This window comes from Bos taurus, chromosome 8 (genome assembly GCF_002263795.3).
Source record: "Bos taurus isolate L1 Dominette 01449 registration number 42190680 breed Hereford chromosome 8, ARS-UCD2.0, whole genome shotgun sequence".
Classification (NCBI taxonomy): Eukaryota; Metazoa; Chordata; class Mammalia; order Artiodactyla; family Bovidae; genus Bos; species Bos taurus.
In genome coordinates this window covers 105,641,911-105,659,168 of record NC_037335.1, presented here as the reverse complement: position 1 = coordinate 105,659,168, position 17,258 = coordinate 105,641,911, and the positions used below count along the sequence as shown (strand labels likewise).

At 46.3% G+C, this 17,258-nt stretch overlaps 1 protein-coding gene across 4 annotated transcripts in view; it reads left to right on the top strand.

The window, feature by feature from the left end:
• The window catches only part of ASTN2 (astrotactin 2), a 1,047,916-nt gene extending 1,031,410 nt beyond the window's left edge, over positions 1-16,506 (top strand). For all 4 annotated transcript variants that reach the window (XM_024996359.2, XM_024996356.2, XM_024996355.2 and 1 more), the window contains one exon: positions 15,676-16,506. In XM_024996359.2, the coding sequence (XP_024852127.1) occupies positions 15,676-15,913 (238 nt within the window). In that variant the 3' untranslated portion in view covers positions 15,914-16,506. The remainder of the gene's footprint in view (positions 1-15,675) is intronic.
• The last annotated feature ends 752 nt before the right edge of the window (positions 16,507-17,258 follow it).

Sequence of the window (17,258 nt, the reverse complement as noted above, 5' to 3'; positions counted from 1 at the left end):
TCGATGGACGTGAGTCTGGTTGAACTCCGGGAGTTGGTGATGGACAGGGAGGCCTGGCGTGCTGCGATTCATGGGGTCGCAAAGAGTCGGACGCGACTAAGCATCCATGCATATATATGGAATCTAGACAAATAGTACTGATGAGCCTTTTGGCAGGGAAGGAATGGAGATGCAGACATAGAGAAAAGACCTGTGTACACAGCCGGGGAAGGAGAGGATGGGACAAACTGAAGAAGGAGCACTGACATATATATGCTATCATGCATAAAATAGACAGCTGCTGTATAACACAGGGAGTACAGCCTCGTGCTCTGTGACCACCTACAGAGGTGGAATGGGAAGCAGGGGAAGAGACTCAAGAAGGAGAGGAGATGTATATAATTATGACTAATTTGTGTTGTTGTATGGCAGAAACCAATACAACATTGTAAAGCAATTTTCTTCCAATTAAAAAAATAGAATAGGAGTAATAAGGGTCGAAAGGACAGAGAGGAGCCCTTTGGGGACACGAGGCCCAGGCACCCAGCCTGGGTAACCCAGTGAAGCCCTCCCAAGAACTGAGACTGTGAGGCCTACGGGGTGAGTTGGGGTCAGGCACGTGGAAGAAGAAGACCAGAGGTCTGGGGCCACAGGAGTAGCCTGTGAGATGTAGAGGTACAATACTATGTAGAGCAGGGCTTAAAACCTCGTAAATTCTGAAATTATCATTTGCCTCCACCTTTATGATTATTGTGGGCTTCCCTAGTGGCTCAGATGGTAAAGAATCTGCCTGCCATGCAGGAGACCTGGGTTTGATACCTGGGTTGGGGAAGATCCTCTGGAGAAGGAATGGCAGCCCACTCCAGTATTCTTTCCTGGAGAATCCCATGGACAGAGAAGCCTGGCGGGCTGCAGTCCAAAGGGTCGCAAAGAGTCAGACGTGACTGAGCGACGAACACTTTCACTTTATGATTTTTACCGTATTCCCATACTATCTGCACTTTATTTTCTGTTTTGTCCTTAGGCCCGCTTATTGCGAGTATATTTGAAAAGAAAGCACTGTATCATTGTGTAAAGGGAAGACGAGCCCCGTCTACCCTTAATAAAAATTAAACTTAAGCATTCAGTACAATGGAAGAAAAACAAAATACCAGAAAACAATGCAGTTTAAGCCTTGCAGAGCCTGAAGCTTTCCTTTTAAAAGGGAAGATTAGTGAGTGTTAGAGAAGCACTTTAAAACACAGTCCCGAATTAAACCTTTCCCTCTGAAAGTAATCTGGAGGAGGGCAAGGGATTGAAAAATGGAATCTAAATGCTTTTCCCCGTTGTGATTCATTGTTGTTTAATACTGGACGTGTGATCTTCCTGAGTACCACCTAAAATCCTTTCTCCTGCCCCAGGGGAACCCCTTCCACACTTTGGTAAACACTGCTTGTGGAGGAACTGAAAGAATTTCTGTGCAGTCGGAGCAAAATGTGTGACAGCAGGAGTGGGAAGAGATAAGACAGGAGAGGTCAGCAGAGGCCAGTTCCGAATGCCCTTTAAGCAGGGTTAAAGAGTTTGGATTATCTCTCTAGGGTAATGGGAAGCTTTTCAAGTGTTTTTCACAGGGGGAGATGTTATCAGATCTTCAAGGGAAAAAGATCCCTCTGACAGCCACTGGCAGCCCGGACTAGAGCAGTCCTGACCAGAGGGAGGCAGGGAGGCCCCAGAGGCTGTTGTGATACTAAATCCAGGAGACAGAGTGCAGTGCTCCAGGCCAGGATCATGTCAGTGGTACTGGAGAGAATTGCATGACTTCCTGAAGTACTTAGTGGGCAGCGTGTTATGCTTGAAATAGCTTTAAAATTACCCTGTAAAACAGACAAAATAGGGTATCCTCCCCAGTTTATGAATGGAAAGGAATTGGAGGCCCCCACGGGGTTAAATGAGTGGCACGGAGGCACACAGAGTTTGCTGTGGGGTCTGCTTCTGCCCTGAGCTTTCACCCCGAGCCCTTGCAACACGTGCAGTAACCTTCGAAGAATTCAAGGCTCCGTCGAGGGATAAAAGGGGTCTTTCCCCGGGGCAGACCTTATCTGTTCTGTTGGATCCTGGGTTTGTAACTGTCTCCCTCTCTGTTAGATAAAGGCTAAAAGAGAGCAGACAGACAGACAGGAGCACAGAGCCTCAGATGAAAGCTGCGGCATGAGTCACCTCGGCTAGCATCTTGCCCAGGCACGGAGGAAGGCGTTCTCCCTTTATTGGGCTTTCCCACAGGCTTCAGGGAATTTGGGTGGAAGCTAAACCAGAGCTTCACTCTCGACTTTGTCTTTATCATCTTCTGGGATCCTGTAAGACCCTCCAGGACATCAATCTTCTGGAAAGCCTTTCTGGTCACTCAAAGAGGCAGAACAACCCACTCAGTAATGGACAGTGATAACCCGCTCACCTCCAGCCAGCTGGTCACCAGCCACTGTCTGCCAAACCCCGCCTGTGCCACCCAGCTTCCTCCTTTTTAGGTCTTTCTAGTCTCTGGAGGGAATGTGAGGTTTCCCTGATGCCCCACGCTTGCACGAGCGGGAATCAAGACAGCTGCATCCTGATCCATCCTGGCACTGCTGATAAACTCACCAGGCAGCCTTGGTCTCTCTGGGCCTGAGTCTCTTCATCTATAAAGATGAAGAGACTTTCTCTCTTTTCTTTTTTTTTTTTAAGCAGTGAAAAACCTGTTTTCTAAATAAAGCTTACAAAGAGCCCCAGCTCTTAGCTAGAATGCCAACTCCTCAGGGAAACTTCTAAAATTTCTACTGTATCACACCCTCAGGTTTTAATTTTATGTGCTGTAGCTACTAGTTTAGTATCTTATATTGCTTATCTATTTCATGGTGGTGGTGGTTTAGTCACTTAGTTATGTCTGACTCTTGTGACCCTGTGGACTATGGCCTGCCAGGTTCCTCTATCCATGGGGTTTCCCAGGCATGAATACTGAAGTGGGTTGCCATTTCCTTCTCCACGGGGTCTTCCCAACCTGGGGATAGAACCCATGTCTTCTGTGTCCCTGCACTGGCAGGTAGATTCTTTACCTACTGAACCACCAAGGAAGTCCACTTATGGGCTTACTTATGTGTTATCTCTAAGATATTATCCCCACCACAATGTCAATTTATAGTTTATACTTAATGTCCTATCCACTCAGGTGATAAACCATGACTTATTGAATAATCGGATAATGGGATGAGTGGATGTGTAAGCCGGATGACTACAGAGCTGTTCTGGCAGGAGTTAGAGGCCGTGACCTGGAGCCCCCTTGCTGGGTCTCCTCTTCAGCTTCCCCGCTCCAATCCCAAGGATCCATGAGGTCTACCTGAGCTATCAAGGACCACAATTGGAAACAACTGAACTCTATAAAATCTAAATTTTTCTGGCTTAGAAATAACATTATCAAGAAATGCATTGCCCTTGCCAATATTGAGAGACTTGAAGAGACCCTCACTTATTAATTTATAGAGTCATTGATTCTTTTATTGCACTTGCTATGTGCCAGACCTTGGGCCGGAAGAAGACAGCTCCTATCTTTGACAGGCTCTGCATCTAGTGAGAAAAAGACTGAAATACGTCACAAGAAGCATGTGATAAAGGGGGTGGGCAGCGCATTTTAGAGCAATGTCTGTCAGACTTTCGTGTGCAGGAGAATCACTTGGAGGTCTGGTTACAATTTAGATCAACTCCGTGTCCTGGAATGGGCTTGAGCATCTGCATTTCTGACAAGTTCTTAGGTGATACGTGGCAACCCACTCCAGTGTTCTTGCCTGGAGAATCCCAGGGACGGAGGAGCCTGGTGGGCTGCCGTCTGTGGGGTCGCAGAGTCGGACACGCCTGAAGCGGCTTAGCAGCAGCAGTGTTACTGGTCTAAAAGCCCTGCTTTGAGTGACAAGGGTCTAGGTGCAGCTGTTGGTGCAGCTAATCCTGGAGCTCGAGGAAGAGTTCCTGGAGAGGACAGTGAGTGTCTGCTCACAAGTCCAGAATAAGCAGGAATCCTAAAGGTGGGAGGGGAGGCGTGCTCTCGTTAGAAGGAACAACCAGTGCAAGGGTGTGTGTGTGTGCACGTGTGTGTGTATGTACTCAGTTGTATCCGACTCTTTGTGACCCTATGGACTGTATTTCACCAGACTTCTCTGTCCAGGGAATTCTCTAGGCAATAATACTGGAGTGGGTTTCCTTCTCCTCCTCCAGGGGATCTTCCTGACCCAGGGATCGAGCCCTCATCTCCTGCGTCTCCTGCATTGCAGGCAGATTCTTTACCACGGAGGCATCAGGGAAGCCCCAAGAGTGAGAGAGGGCAGGGTAAGAGAATATACTTCAGTCAGGAAGGACAAATCTCAGGGGAGTGGAGAGTTCAGGGTGAGGAGGAGAAGGGAAGGCCGAAGACGGCAGCTGAAGTCATATCATAATGGCTCTTTATGAGCCCTATTCATGAGTCATTTTTCTTCCAAAAGCTGGGTCAGTGTTTTAAAGAGAGGATCCTTGTGGGTAGATGTACCAGCCTCTCAAATGTTAGCAAGTCTGCAGAACATCCAGGTGTGAAGGAGAAAGGGCAAGACCCTGCCTTGGGTTTCTGTTCTAGCTTCATCACCAGCTTGCTGTGTAACCTTGGACAAGTTGCCTCTCCCCTCTGGGCCTCATTTACAACACAAAAGGGCTGGACTCCAAGGTCCCTTCCAGCTGCAGAGAGGGAACCAGGCAGCCCTGAAGGTCATAGAAACCAGAGAAGAGACACACCAAAAGTGTCCTTTCACCTCTAGCCCAGCATGGCATGTTCTTCAGGAACCCAGGATGGCTAGGACAGTAAGAGTTTTTCCAGGAGCACCCTAGTATCATGAGATGAACTCTGTTAGGATTTTGTTGGCCTCTAACCACCAAGCCCCCAAATGTTCTCTGCTTCTCCTTGGATCTTTGGTTGGGTACCCCTATAAAATTTGGTGACAAAAGGGTGACTCTTACTGCTGCCTAAATCCATCAGGTCAATGTCCTCTGGAGCTTGGTTCCCATGGCAACCACAGGTTCCTGCAAACAATGCTCAGAGAAGACCTGCTGACACCCAGCTGTCCCAGCCATACGGTTCCTATTGGGAGACCTGAAAAACTTTGCTTATAGGTGGTCAGGGGTCAGAATTTGCTCCAATCAAATACCCTTGACCACTCCTGAGCTTCTCAATCCTCTCAGGTATGTCTGATGGAGAGAGAGAAGAGAGTCAGCACTTGAAGAGATTCTGTTTCAGTGAAATTGATCTGTCTAGAGTAAATGTATGTCTACATATTTCTGTTTTTCTTTATATCATATAATGCTTTATTTACATTTTACAAATCACTTTTACATTAATTAATTTGAAAATATTTGCTACATTTTTCAAAATATCTTTATTTTCTTTTTTTTTAAACTCAGTTATATACGTATACATATTTTTTTAACTAGCAGATAATTGCTTTACAACGTTGTATTGATTTCTGCCATACAGAAATTTCTGCCACGTGACTCAATCATGAGTATACATATGTCCCCACCTTCTTGAACCCCTCCTACCCCACCCTTCTGGGTTGTCACAGAGCCCTAGGTTGAGTTCCCTGTTATACAGCAACTTCTCACCAGTTATTTTGCATATGGTAATCACTGCCAATGGTGACTGCAGCCATGAAACTAAAAGACACTTACTCCTTGGAAGGAAAGTTATGACCAACCTAGATAGCATATTGAAAACCAGAGACATTACTTTGCCAACAAAGGTCCGTCTAGTCAAGGCTATGGTTTTTCCTGTGGTCATGTATGGATGTGAGAGTTGGACTGTGAAGAAGGCTGAGTGCCGAAGAATTGATGCTTTTGAACTGTGGTGTTGGAGAAGACTCTTGAGAGTCCCTTGGACTGCAAGGAGATCCAACCAGTCCATTCTGAAGGAGATCAGCCCTGGGATTGCTTTGGAAGGAATGATGCTAAAGCTGAAACTCCAGTACTTTGGCCACCTCATGTGAAGAGTTGACTCATTGGAAAAGACTCTGATGCTGGGAGGGATTGGGGGCAGGAGGAGAAGGGGACGACAGAGGATGAGATGGCTGGATGGCATCACCGACTCGATGGCCGTGAGTCTGAGTGAACTCCGGGAGTTGATGATGGACGGGAGGCCTGGTGTGCTGTGATTCATGGGGTCGCAAAGATTCGGACACGACTGAGCGACTGAACTGAACTGAATGTATGTTCTTTACTGCTGCTTTGAATTTGTCCCACCCTCTGCTTCCTCTGCTGTGTCCACAAGTCTCTTCTCTGTGTCTGTGTCTCTATTCCTGCCCTGCAAATACTTTCATCAGTATCATTTTTCCAGACTCCATCTTTATGTGTTAATATATGATATTTGTTTTTCTCTTTCTGATGGACTTCACTCTGCATACTAGGCTCTGGGTTTGTCCACCTCACTAGAATTGACACAAGTTCATTCCTTTTTATGGCTGAGTAACATTCCATTGTATCTATGTACCACAGCTTCTTTATCCACTCATCTGTCAATGGACATCTAAATTGCCTCCCATGGCCTGGCTGGGGTGTAACGAGTGCTGCAATGAACGGTGGAGTACACAGGTGTCTTTTTGAATTATGGTTTCCTCAGGGTATATGCCCAGTAGTGGGATTGCCGGGTCATATGGTAGTTTTGTTCCCAGTTTTTAAAGAAATCTCCATACTGCTCTCCAGAGTGGCTATATCAGTTTACATTCCCACCAACTATGCCAAAGGTTTCCCTTTTCCCCACATCTTCTTCTGCGTTTATTGTTTGTAGATTTTTTGAGGATGGCCATTCTGATTGTAGGTTTGATTTGCATCTTTCTAATCATGAATGATGCTGAGCTCTTCTCATGTGTTAATTGGCCATCTGTATGTCTTCTTCAAAGAACTGCCTGCTTAGGTCTTGTACCCGGTTTTCCAGTGGGCGGTTTGTTTTTCTGACGTTGAGCTGCACGAGCTGCTTGTGTATTTCGGAGATTAGTCTGTTGTCACTTGCTTCATTTGCTACTATTTTCTTCCATTCTGAGGGTTGTCTTTTCATCTCATTTATGGTAGAGACGCTGTATTTCTGTTATCAGCCCCTGTTGTTTCCATGGCGGACATGGCTAATAGATAACAGAAATCATTCCAGGCTTGATTCACTCTAGGCTGTTTCTAAACATAACCAGACAAGAAGGATTTCCCACCTGAAAAGGATTAGAGCCTGTTATGAATTGTCACTGCTTTGTTCTTTGTGAAAATACCCAAGCCTGGGATGTCAGTACACATTCTTCTGTCCAAGATGATGTGAGCTCTCTCCTTGGATATCTTGGATTCACTGTCTTGGAATTTCTAGGATGTTGGAAACAAGAGCAACCTTAGGCTCCTAGAACCATACTCCTATCATTGCAGACGCATTTTCATTTTTTTTTTCCTGCATATTTTGACATTTCAGAAATCAAGATCGACTGTGCACAATCGATGTGCACATTATGTTGCATTCTTTCTTCATTTCTTGAAAGGCTGTTATTAAATCAATAGCATGTCTTAAAATTGACAGTGTCTTAGATGGGCAAGACACGCTATGAGTCTGAACAAATGTCCCACAGAACATCCCCCACTAATAATATAGCAATGTATATAATTATCTTCTTCAGTTGCTAAATTGTGTCTGATTCCTTGTGACCCCATGGACTGCCGCACACCAGTCTTTCTGGACCTTCACCATCTCCCAGAGTTTGCTCAAACTCATGTCCATTGAGTCAGTAATGCCGTCCAACCATCTCATCCTCTGTCGTCCTCTTCTCCTCCTGCCCTCAATCTTTCCCAGCATCAGGGTCTTTTCTAATGTGTGGGCTCTTCGCATCAGGTGGCCAAAGTATTGGAGCTTCAGCTTCAGCATCAGTCCTTTCAATGAATATTCAGGGTTGATTTTCTTTAAGATTGACTGGTTTGGTCTCCTTTCTGTGCAAGGGACTCACAAGCGTCTTCTCCAGCACCACAGTTCGAAGGCAACAATTCTTCGGCGATCAGTCTTCTTTATGGTCCAACTCTCACATCCATATGGAAAAACCATAGCTTTGACTATATGGACCTTTGCTGGCAAAGTGATGTCTCTGCTTTTTAATATGCTTTGTCATAGCTTTTCTTCCAAAGAGCAAGTGTCTGAATTTCATGGCTACAGTCACTGTGTGCAGTGATTTTGGAGCCCAAGAAAAGAAAATATGCCACTGTTTCCATTTTTTCCCCATCTATTTCCCATGAAGTAATGGGACCAGAGGCCATGATCTTAGTTTTATGAGTGCTGGATTTTAAGCCAGCTTTTTCACTCTCTTCTTTCACCTTCATCAAGAGGCTCTTTACTTCCTCTTCTCTTTCTGCCATTAGGGTGGTATCATCTGCATATCTGAGGTTGTTGAAATTTCCATCTGTTCCAAACTGAAATACTTTGGGGGTTTGTTGAGATTTAGTCATTCTTACCATCAGTTTAGAAATGAGTTCTTGGAAGACCTCATGGTTTCTTATGAGAGAACAAGAAGGACACAAAGCCAAATGTAAATATTTTTGCTAGTCACCTTACAAATCGTATTTCAAACCTGGTGTTGAGGAAATATATTTACACGGCAGTACCCGAGCTTCTGATTTTCTGTTTAATGGGGGTGGTCTGAGGCTAAACTGGATGTGGATATTCTGAAAGTAACTCCAGTGAACCACTGGGAAGCCATAAAACCGTGGCTTCATTGCACACATTCATCATACCAGCTTAAAAATGTGTGTATGTATGCATGTTTTCAAAATGGAAATGCCTTTTATTGTATTTTGTCCTAAAAGTAATTCTTGTTCATTCTGTAATGTGTAAATGAGACAGGTGTATATATATAAAATTGCAAACTAAAATGTTATTCCCTGGACTCCTAGTCTCTACCCAGAGATAAAGTTGGTAACAATGTGCACATATTTCTCCAGAGATCAATATGGATGTGACACGGATCTGCTCATGAGTAAGGAAACTGGTTCAGACTTAAGGATATGTTGACATCTGTAGACCGCATAGTTCCACTTCTGTCCACTCTGCTATGTTGATCAAATACATTCGTTTTGCTCTGTTTTCTGCCTATTTACACTTAATAGCACAAGTCTTTTCCTACAGATGCATATGCACATATGTTGGCTTTTTAAAGGTTCCTTCATTATATGAATTTATCGCACATTAATTTATCCCTCTGTTAAATAAAGACCAACTAGATTTCTTACTTTTTTATTGTAAACAAATATGTATAAACACTTGGCCCAGTTGCCCAGTGACTTCCTTAGGCCCATGTGATGCTCCTGTGTCACTGAAGATCATGTTACCTAGGTTTCTGGCACCTGGCGGGTCCTCGGTCGCCTGTCGTCATTGTCATCCCTGATCCTCAGGGTTCTCCCCTCTTATTTTCATTTACTAGAACATCATAACTATTTTCCTAAATACCCGCCCCCCTTCAGGGACACACCTGATTCCTACTTGCAGCACTTCTGCAGGAGACTTGCTTTCGAGACAACCTTCCGCATCATGATCTGCAGTTTGCATGTGTCACTCTTACCAGAAGCGAGTGGGCTTCTCCAGTTGTGGCCTGACAGGCCCAGCTCAAATGGAAGACCTTATTTCCCTGCATCTGCCCTCTGTGCTTCCAGAGGTGGTGTTCCAGTTTGTTTGCAGCCGTGCCGTGCCACTGACTCTCATCAAGCTTGAGGTCAGCTAACACAGAGACTTAAGCTTAGCTCAAGGAGACAGAGATTAGGGAGAGAGGCCAATGGAAATGTTCCCTTGCTGTCTCTCCTCTTTTGCCCCATCCCATGGCTCCCTTAGAATTAGATTCTGTCCAATAACTGTGTCAACAGCGAAGTGGGTAATGGTGCTGGGAAGAGTAGTCACTTAAGGTCCTGCAGTTCCCGGAGAAGCGGCGTCCAAGCCCAGCCGCTGATTCCTTCACAAGCCGTCCCTGTCTCAGTCTCGCTGCGGGTACCGTGATAGATAATGTGCGCTGTCCCTCCTTCCCCTCTGGCTTCCCATCCTGCTGGGCCCGCGTCCTGTCTCCAAGGAGGAGGATTTCATTTCCGGTATTTGAGAAAAGTGGTCACTCTGACCTGTGCTTTCCCCCTCCAGGCAAAGCGTGGGGGCATGCCTAGCCTTTGATTTATGAATCTCCACTGCCTGCAGTGTATTACCCAGCAATCTCACCTTCGGTCTCTCACCCGGCACCCCGCTCCAGCCTCTGAACACCTCCAACCCTTCTCTTCATGGCTTCACCTTCTGAATTCTCTTGCCTTTGTCTCCTTGCACATCTCAATGAAGCATCGTGTATAGTGGAGAAAGAGCAGGAGACAGTTAAGCAAACTAACATTGGTTTAGTTCCTGTTATGTGAAAATTCCTTGTTGGACGCTTATGGCAGTCCTACAAAATAAGCATCTCTATCCCCAGTTTACAAATGAGGAAACTGAGGCTCATAGAGAAGAAATGGCTTGCCCTAACATACTCTGGAGCCTGTGTCCTTTCCACTGCAGAATATCTTGGCTAACATTACTGAGAACTAAGCAAATCACCCAGGTCCTCTCATCCTCCAGAAACACTGTTGTTCTCATTTTACTGATGCAGTAACTGGGAGTTAGTAGCGTTGAAGAGCTTGCTCATGATCCATGTAGCTAAGTGATAGAACTAGGATTTGAATCTGGGACTTCAAAACCAAATCTCATCTCAGCTCTAGACACTCAGAGCCCCGATTCTAGTTTTGCTTTTGTTACTCACTTAAGGTGGTCCTTTAGGAAAATTGTTCTCTCATTTCAGTCTTTAGTTTCCATCTATAGAAAGGCTTGTCCAGTTGAGTTCCAAGATTATCTCTATGGAAGTGGCTGGGCCCTTGGAGACAAAGCATTTGGACATCTTAGAGGACTTGTCTCCTCAATCTCATTTTGTATTTGTGACTTATGTGGCTGTCTAGATCAGGCAATAGGGGCTTCACGGGTGGCTCAGTGGTAAAGAATCGACCTGCCAATGCAGGAGACACAGGAGACGTGGGTTCAATCCCTGGATCAGTAAGGTCCCCTGGAGGAGGCAATGGTAACCCACTCCAGTATTCTTGCCTGGAGAATCTCATGGACAGAGGAGCCTGGTGGACTGCAATCACTGAGGTCTCAAAGAGTCAGACATGACTGAGCATGCGTGCACACATGCAGATCAGACAATGACTCTCCATTGCCCTCAAAATAGAATACTTTACCATGGCTCAAAAGAGTCTGGATGGTCTGATCTCTACCAAACTGACTCGTCTCCCACCCATTCTTTGCACTAACCATTTCAAAAAAACTGATGGTTTATGCTCTCTTTAAACCAGTGAGCAACTTCCTCTGCCTTCCCATCTACCTGTGTCACCTTTGAACAACTAGCTCAGATGTTATACCCCCTGGGAAGATTTGACTGAGTCCCCAAATTAATAATTGAATGTCCACTTTATATATTCCCATGCTGCTGCTGCTAAGTCGCTTCAGTCGTGTCCGACTCTGTGCGACCCCAGAGACGGCAGCCCACCAGACTCCCCTGTCCCTGGGATTCTCCAGGCAAGAACACTGGAGTGGGTTGCCATTTCCTTCTCCAATACATGAAAGTGAAAAGTGAAAGTGAAGTCGCTTAGTCGTGTCCGACTCTTCTCGACCCCATGGACTGCAGCCTACCAGGCTCCTCCATCCATGGGATTTTCCAGGCAAGAGTACTAGAGTAGGGTGCCATCGCTTTCTCCGATATATTCCCATAGCTCCGAGCATATCCTCAAACCTGGAACTCTGCTTCTGCATTAGAAGCTGTTACTATTTCTATCTGTCTCCTGGCAATGGCTTATAGAAGTGCTCAAAGCTTAAATCAGTATACAAATCATGGTGGTGGTGGCAGTGGCGGTGCTAATGATGCTTTCTACTAAGAGTTTTGCACATATTAACTTATTTAATTATTGCTTCAACTCTATAATGTGGACAAATGTGATCCCCATTTTATGAATAAGGAAACAGAAGAAGTAGCTTTTTAAAAGTAGGCAAAGAAGCAGGCCTGCATCCCTAAGTACAATGGCAAGAAATGAGCAACACTTGGATGTGTCTCTTCCTGGTTCCTTTCTGCTGGTCTTACCCTCCCCCGGTTCGATCCTCCTCAACGCAGCCAGAAATGTTTTTAAGCAGTTTGTCTCTGAAAACTGTTGCTTGGAAGTCTTCAGTAAGTCCCCACTTACCCCTATGGAGGGCTGATTATAAATTCATTGATTTCTTCTTTCATTTTTAAAACAACCTTTGTGGTAGACTTCTCTCATAGCTCAGTTGGTAAAGAACCTGCCTGCAATGCAGGAGACTTGGGTTAGATTCCTGGGTTGGGAAGATCCCCTGGAGGAGGAAGTGGCAACCCACTCCAGTATATTCTTGCCTGGAGAATCCCATGGACAGAGGAGCCTGGCAGGCTACATACAGTCCATGGGTTTGCAAGAGTCGGACTGAGTAACTTTCACTACTACCTATGTTGTAGTAGACCTAGTCATTATTCCCATTTGTGGGTAAGAAAACTGAGGCACAGTTTGTGAAACAATGTCCTCAATATCACAGAGCTAGTAAGTGTCTGGGGCAAGATTCGAACCTCAGCAGTCACCATTACTCTATACAACCCACGCCCCAGCTTCTAAGCTCCAGTGGCCTGGCTCCTGCCACTTCTCCAGTTTCCCACTGTGAGCCCACTTGCACACCATCTGCCACCTCTAAACCCCTTCTGTCTGTGACTTTCCCTAGGCTTCCTGTTATGCCTTTTCCCTCTTCTTTGTCCAAACCCTACTCATCATGGAGACTCAGCACAAGTTCCCCCCTTTCCAGGAAGTCTTTCTGGATTTCCCAATCCCACACGATACTGTCCTCTGTTCCCCACAGCTCCCACATTTCATTTTATTGTTGCTCTTGCCACCTGCCTTGCAGTTTTCCACTTGTGTATCTTTCCTACTGAATTGGGAACTCTGCTGTGCAACAAATGCTCAGCAAAGGTACAAGCAATGACTCTGTCTCCTTTAACTTCATCCCCAACCCGCTCGTCAAAGGAAGAAGCAGGTTTGGAGATGTTCAAGTTCCCCAGGACACAGAGCTGCTAAGGAGCAGAGCAAGAGCTGAAATGAGGAGGGCTGGGAGTAAGCCCCTCTGGTTCCCCTCCCCACCCCGGGGAGGCGCCTGCCAGAGGCGAGAGAGCCCTGTGGGGCGAGTGTGATTATGAAGCTATGAATTCTTGGCACCTCAGGAAATATTCCACCCAAGTGGTGAGCTATACAAAGAGGACTTTTTGAAAGGCACCTCATAAATCATGCCCACAAGACCTACACACATAAGCCCGGCCCTTTTCCAGCCGCCACGCAGGTGCCTGACACAGTCTCGCATTTGTGGGGTCTGCTGTCGTAAAATGCCTCCCTCCTGGGGGTCTCCAAGGGGCATGCAGAGGACAGCAGGAGAGGGCCTTGCCTGTGGCCCCTCAGGATCTCCAGGCATCTTGAGGATGCGGAGATGTAGCAGAAAGTGGATCCCATGTGGAGACAGACACCCGGACGGCAAAGCTGACTTCTGGTGTGACCCTCTCGAAGCCTCCGTTTCCACAACTTTCATGAGACCATGTTGTTGGTTCTCAAATGGGGTGATTTTTTTTTTTTTTTAATTTTGACTTATTTTTGCTGTGCTAGGTCATCATTGCATACGGGCTTTCTCTAGTTGTGGTGAGTGGGAGCTACTCTCTAGCTGTGGGGCTGGGGCTTCTTGCTGCCATGGCTTCTCTTGTTGTGGAGCTCAGGTGGTAGGGCACGAAGGCTTCAGCGTTGCGGTGGGCAGGCTTAGTTGCCCCGTGGCATGTGGGATCTTCCAGGACCAGGGACCAAAACCACGTCCCCCTACATGGCAAGGTGGATTCCTAACCACTAGAGCACCAGGGAAGCCCTCAAATGGAGTGATTTTGCTTGGCAGAGGATATTTGGTAATGTCTGGACACTGTTTTCTTGTTATGCCTTGGACTGTGGGAGCAGGTATCTTGCAGGCGGAGGTGTAGGGATGCTGCATGACTGCCCCTCCAGCAAAGGATGACCCAGCCCACATGTCGACAGTGCCTTGCTGAGAAACCTTGGGCTGGGTGATCTCAGAGACACTTGCCTTCATTTTCTCTGCAGCCATCAGATCTCCTTGAGGAGCCTCTCTTTGGTGATACATAAAGAGCTCTAGATAAATTCCTAATGATGATCACCATAGTCCAAGGCGATTCTTGCTAGGACTAGTGTGCGGTGTGACCTTGATCCTGAGACATCATCACAACGGTTCTCTGGAATAAAAGCTACCCTTTGCTGAGAGCAAAGGGTACTCGAGGCCAGCCTTTGGGCATCTCTCTTAGTTAATCTCACAACCAGTTTCTGAAGGTAAGGCTACCATCACTGTTTAGAGACAAGGAGAATGAGAGATGTCTGATTTGGGGATACAGATATAAAGGCTTTCATGAAGTAAAAGCCCAGAAGGTAAGCTTTTTTTTTTTTTTTTCTGACTGTGAGAAAAGAGTATGAGGGAAGAGCAGTAAGACAGCAGACAGAGAGGGACATGGTGACTGTTCAGACCTAGTGGGTGACCACTTCAGTGGTTACCTTTATGTTTGAGCTCGGTTAAGTGGTGTCATCTCTCTGGAACTTGGGTTCCATACTCATTAAATCTAAGGGGAAAGTATTTTCAGGGTTGTCGTAAAGGTTAAATACAGATTTTAAAGTGTATATACATTGCTTACCCGGCATCTAGCATGTGGTGTTAATTTATTTTAGTTATTATTCTTTTTGTCATTTATCATCATTATAATAATTATTACTTGGCCAGAGTTCTAAGGCTTATAAGTTTTTTTTTCTCATTTCAAATTTAATAAAACTACAAATTATGTTTTATATTGTAGAAGTGAATATGTTAGGTCAAAACTTACACCTCTCTCTATTTTATTATTATTATTTTTTATTATAGTTGCTTTACAATGTTGCATTAGTTTCTGCTATACAGCAAAATGATATGAGCATATCAACCACACATATAAGCATATATCCCCTATTTCTTGGATTTCCTCCCCATTTAGTTCACCGCAGAGCATTGAGTAGTATTCCCTATGCTATACAGTAGGTTCTCATAAGTTATCTATTTTATTCACAAAAGTGGAAGTGAAAGTCACTCAGTTGTGTTCAACTCTTTGTGACCCCATGGACTATACAGTCCATGGAATTCTCCAGGCCAGAATACTGGAGTGGGTAGCTATTCCTTTCTCCAAGGGATCTTCCCAACCCCTTGGGATTGAACCCAGGTCTCCCGCATTGCAGGCAGATTCTTTACCAGCTGAGCCACCAGGGAAGCCCATAATATATATATGTCAATCCCTATCTCTCAATCCATCCTACCCCCCCTCCTCTCTTGGTATCCATGAAATTGTCCTCTCTTTCACTTTTTGCACATGGCACAATTGAGGACAAATTCCAAAGTGATTTTTGAACAAGTGTTCACAATATCACACTTACAGTTAGAAAACTGTTGGGACAAGAAGCCCTCATCCATCCATTGACCTTTACTGACCACCTCGAAGTCCTAATCCTTTGACCTGGGCTCCTCCAGCTTCATCACCGTCCCCTCCTGTCTTCCAGGAAGGCCCACCTGATCCTCCGGCGGCTGGAGAGGGTGAGCAGCCACTGTTCCAGCCTCCTGCGAAGCGCCTATATCCAGAGCCGTGTGGACACCGTGCCCTACCTCTTCTGCCGCAGCGAGGAGGTCCGGCCTGCGGGTATGGTGTGGTACAGCATCCTCAAGGACACCAAAGTCACGTGCGAGGAGAAGATGGTGTCCATGGCCCGGAACACGTACGGGGAGTCCAAGGGCCGGTGAGGGCGGGCGCCGCCCTCCGTGAGCACAGGGACTCTCAGGGGGAGGGCGAGCAGTGCTCTCGTGGATCTGGGGCCTGGCAGGGGGTGGAGGACCCTGAGGATGGGCTTGGCGGAGGAGGCTTGCCAGCAAGGCCAAAGCAGACTCTCCTGTGGATAGCCAACGGAGGACTTTGTCACCACTGGATTTCTTCATTTGTCCCCAGCTTTTATTTTTTCTAAGGTATTATTTGACTCTATCAAAGTCTCTCCTTTTTAAACTTTTTCTTATGGATGGCGGTCAGTCCCGAGGCAGGAGCTTTCAGTTGGAGACCCAGCGGCCTTTCCTCTACTTCCTTCCTCCTGCCATCCACCCCCTGGCTTCCTTCCTGCCGTGGACCCCAGGAGGAGCCCTGTGGAAAGCTAGTTGGACCCCCTTCAGCATCAGGAAGGAGGCCCTGAGGATCATTGGCAGTGAGGAAGCTTGGGTCTTTAGGACGTTCATTTTCCAGACATGTTTGGGTTGGCAGGACCCCTGCCTCTTCCTGCTCCCCGTGGGTCTGCCCAGAGTCCCTGCAGGACTTCCCATGCATTAAAAATTCCTATTGTCTCTCTCTCTCTCTGCTTGGGTCGTGTTTCTTACTGACGGGGGACCTCTGTTTATTCACTCAACAGGTATTTATTGATTCTCTACTATATACCAGGCACTGGGCAATCAGCTAAAGAACAAATTCTCCCTGTAATCAGGGAGCATACAGTGCATCAGAAATTATAGAGAAGCAGCCAGTTACTTTGGGCTGTGGTAAGGGAGGGATGGAGGCTCTTTGAACTACTTGCTGGGTCATGAGACAAATGAAAGGGGGTTCCAAAACGCTTTCTTGAAAAAGTGATGCCAATACCCGAAAGATGGGGAAGGGGTGGGGATTAGCTCCAGGCAGGTGGGACACCATGAACAAAAGCCTAGAGATAAGAGGAAAGGTAAGTCAGTCAATGGACATGAGTTTTAGCAAACTCTGGGAGATGGTGAAGGACAGGGAAGCCTGGCGTGCTGAGGTCCAAACAGCAGGACACAACTGAGCGACTGGACAACAGCAAAGCCACTCAAAGGCTGAAAGCACTCTCGTTGGGAATAGAGATCAAAACAGGAAGAAGCGAGAGGTAAGGCTGGGAGCTGGACAGAGCATTGGAAGCCATGGAGAGAAAGTCTGACTATGTTTCAAGTAACTGAGAACCATTGCACAACATTAGCGGAGGAGTCAGCAAGCTCTTGAAGAAAAACCATTCCAGCGCCAGCATGGAGGTCGGACTGGAAAAGGCGTTGCAGAGAGTGACTACTGTCATTCTCCAGAAGTGATAGCAGATTGGATCCT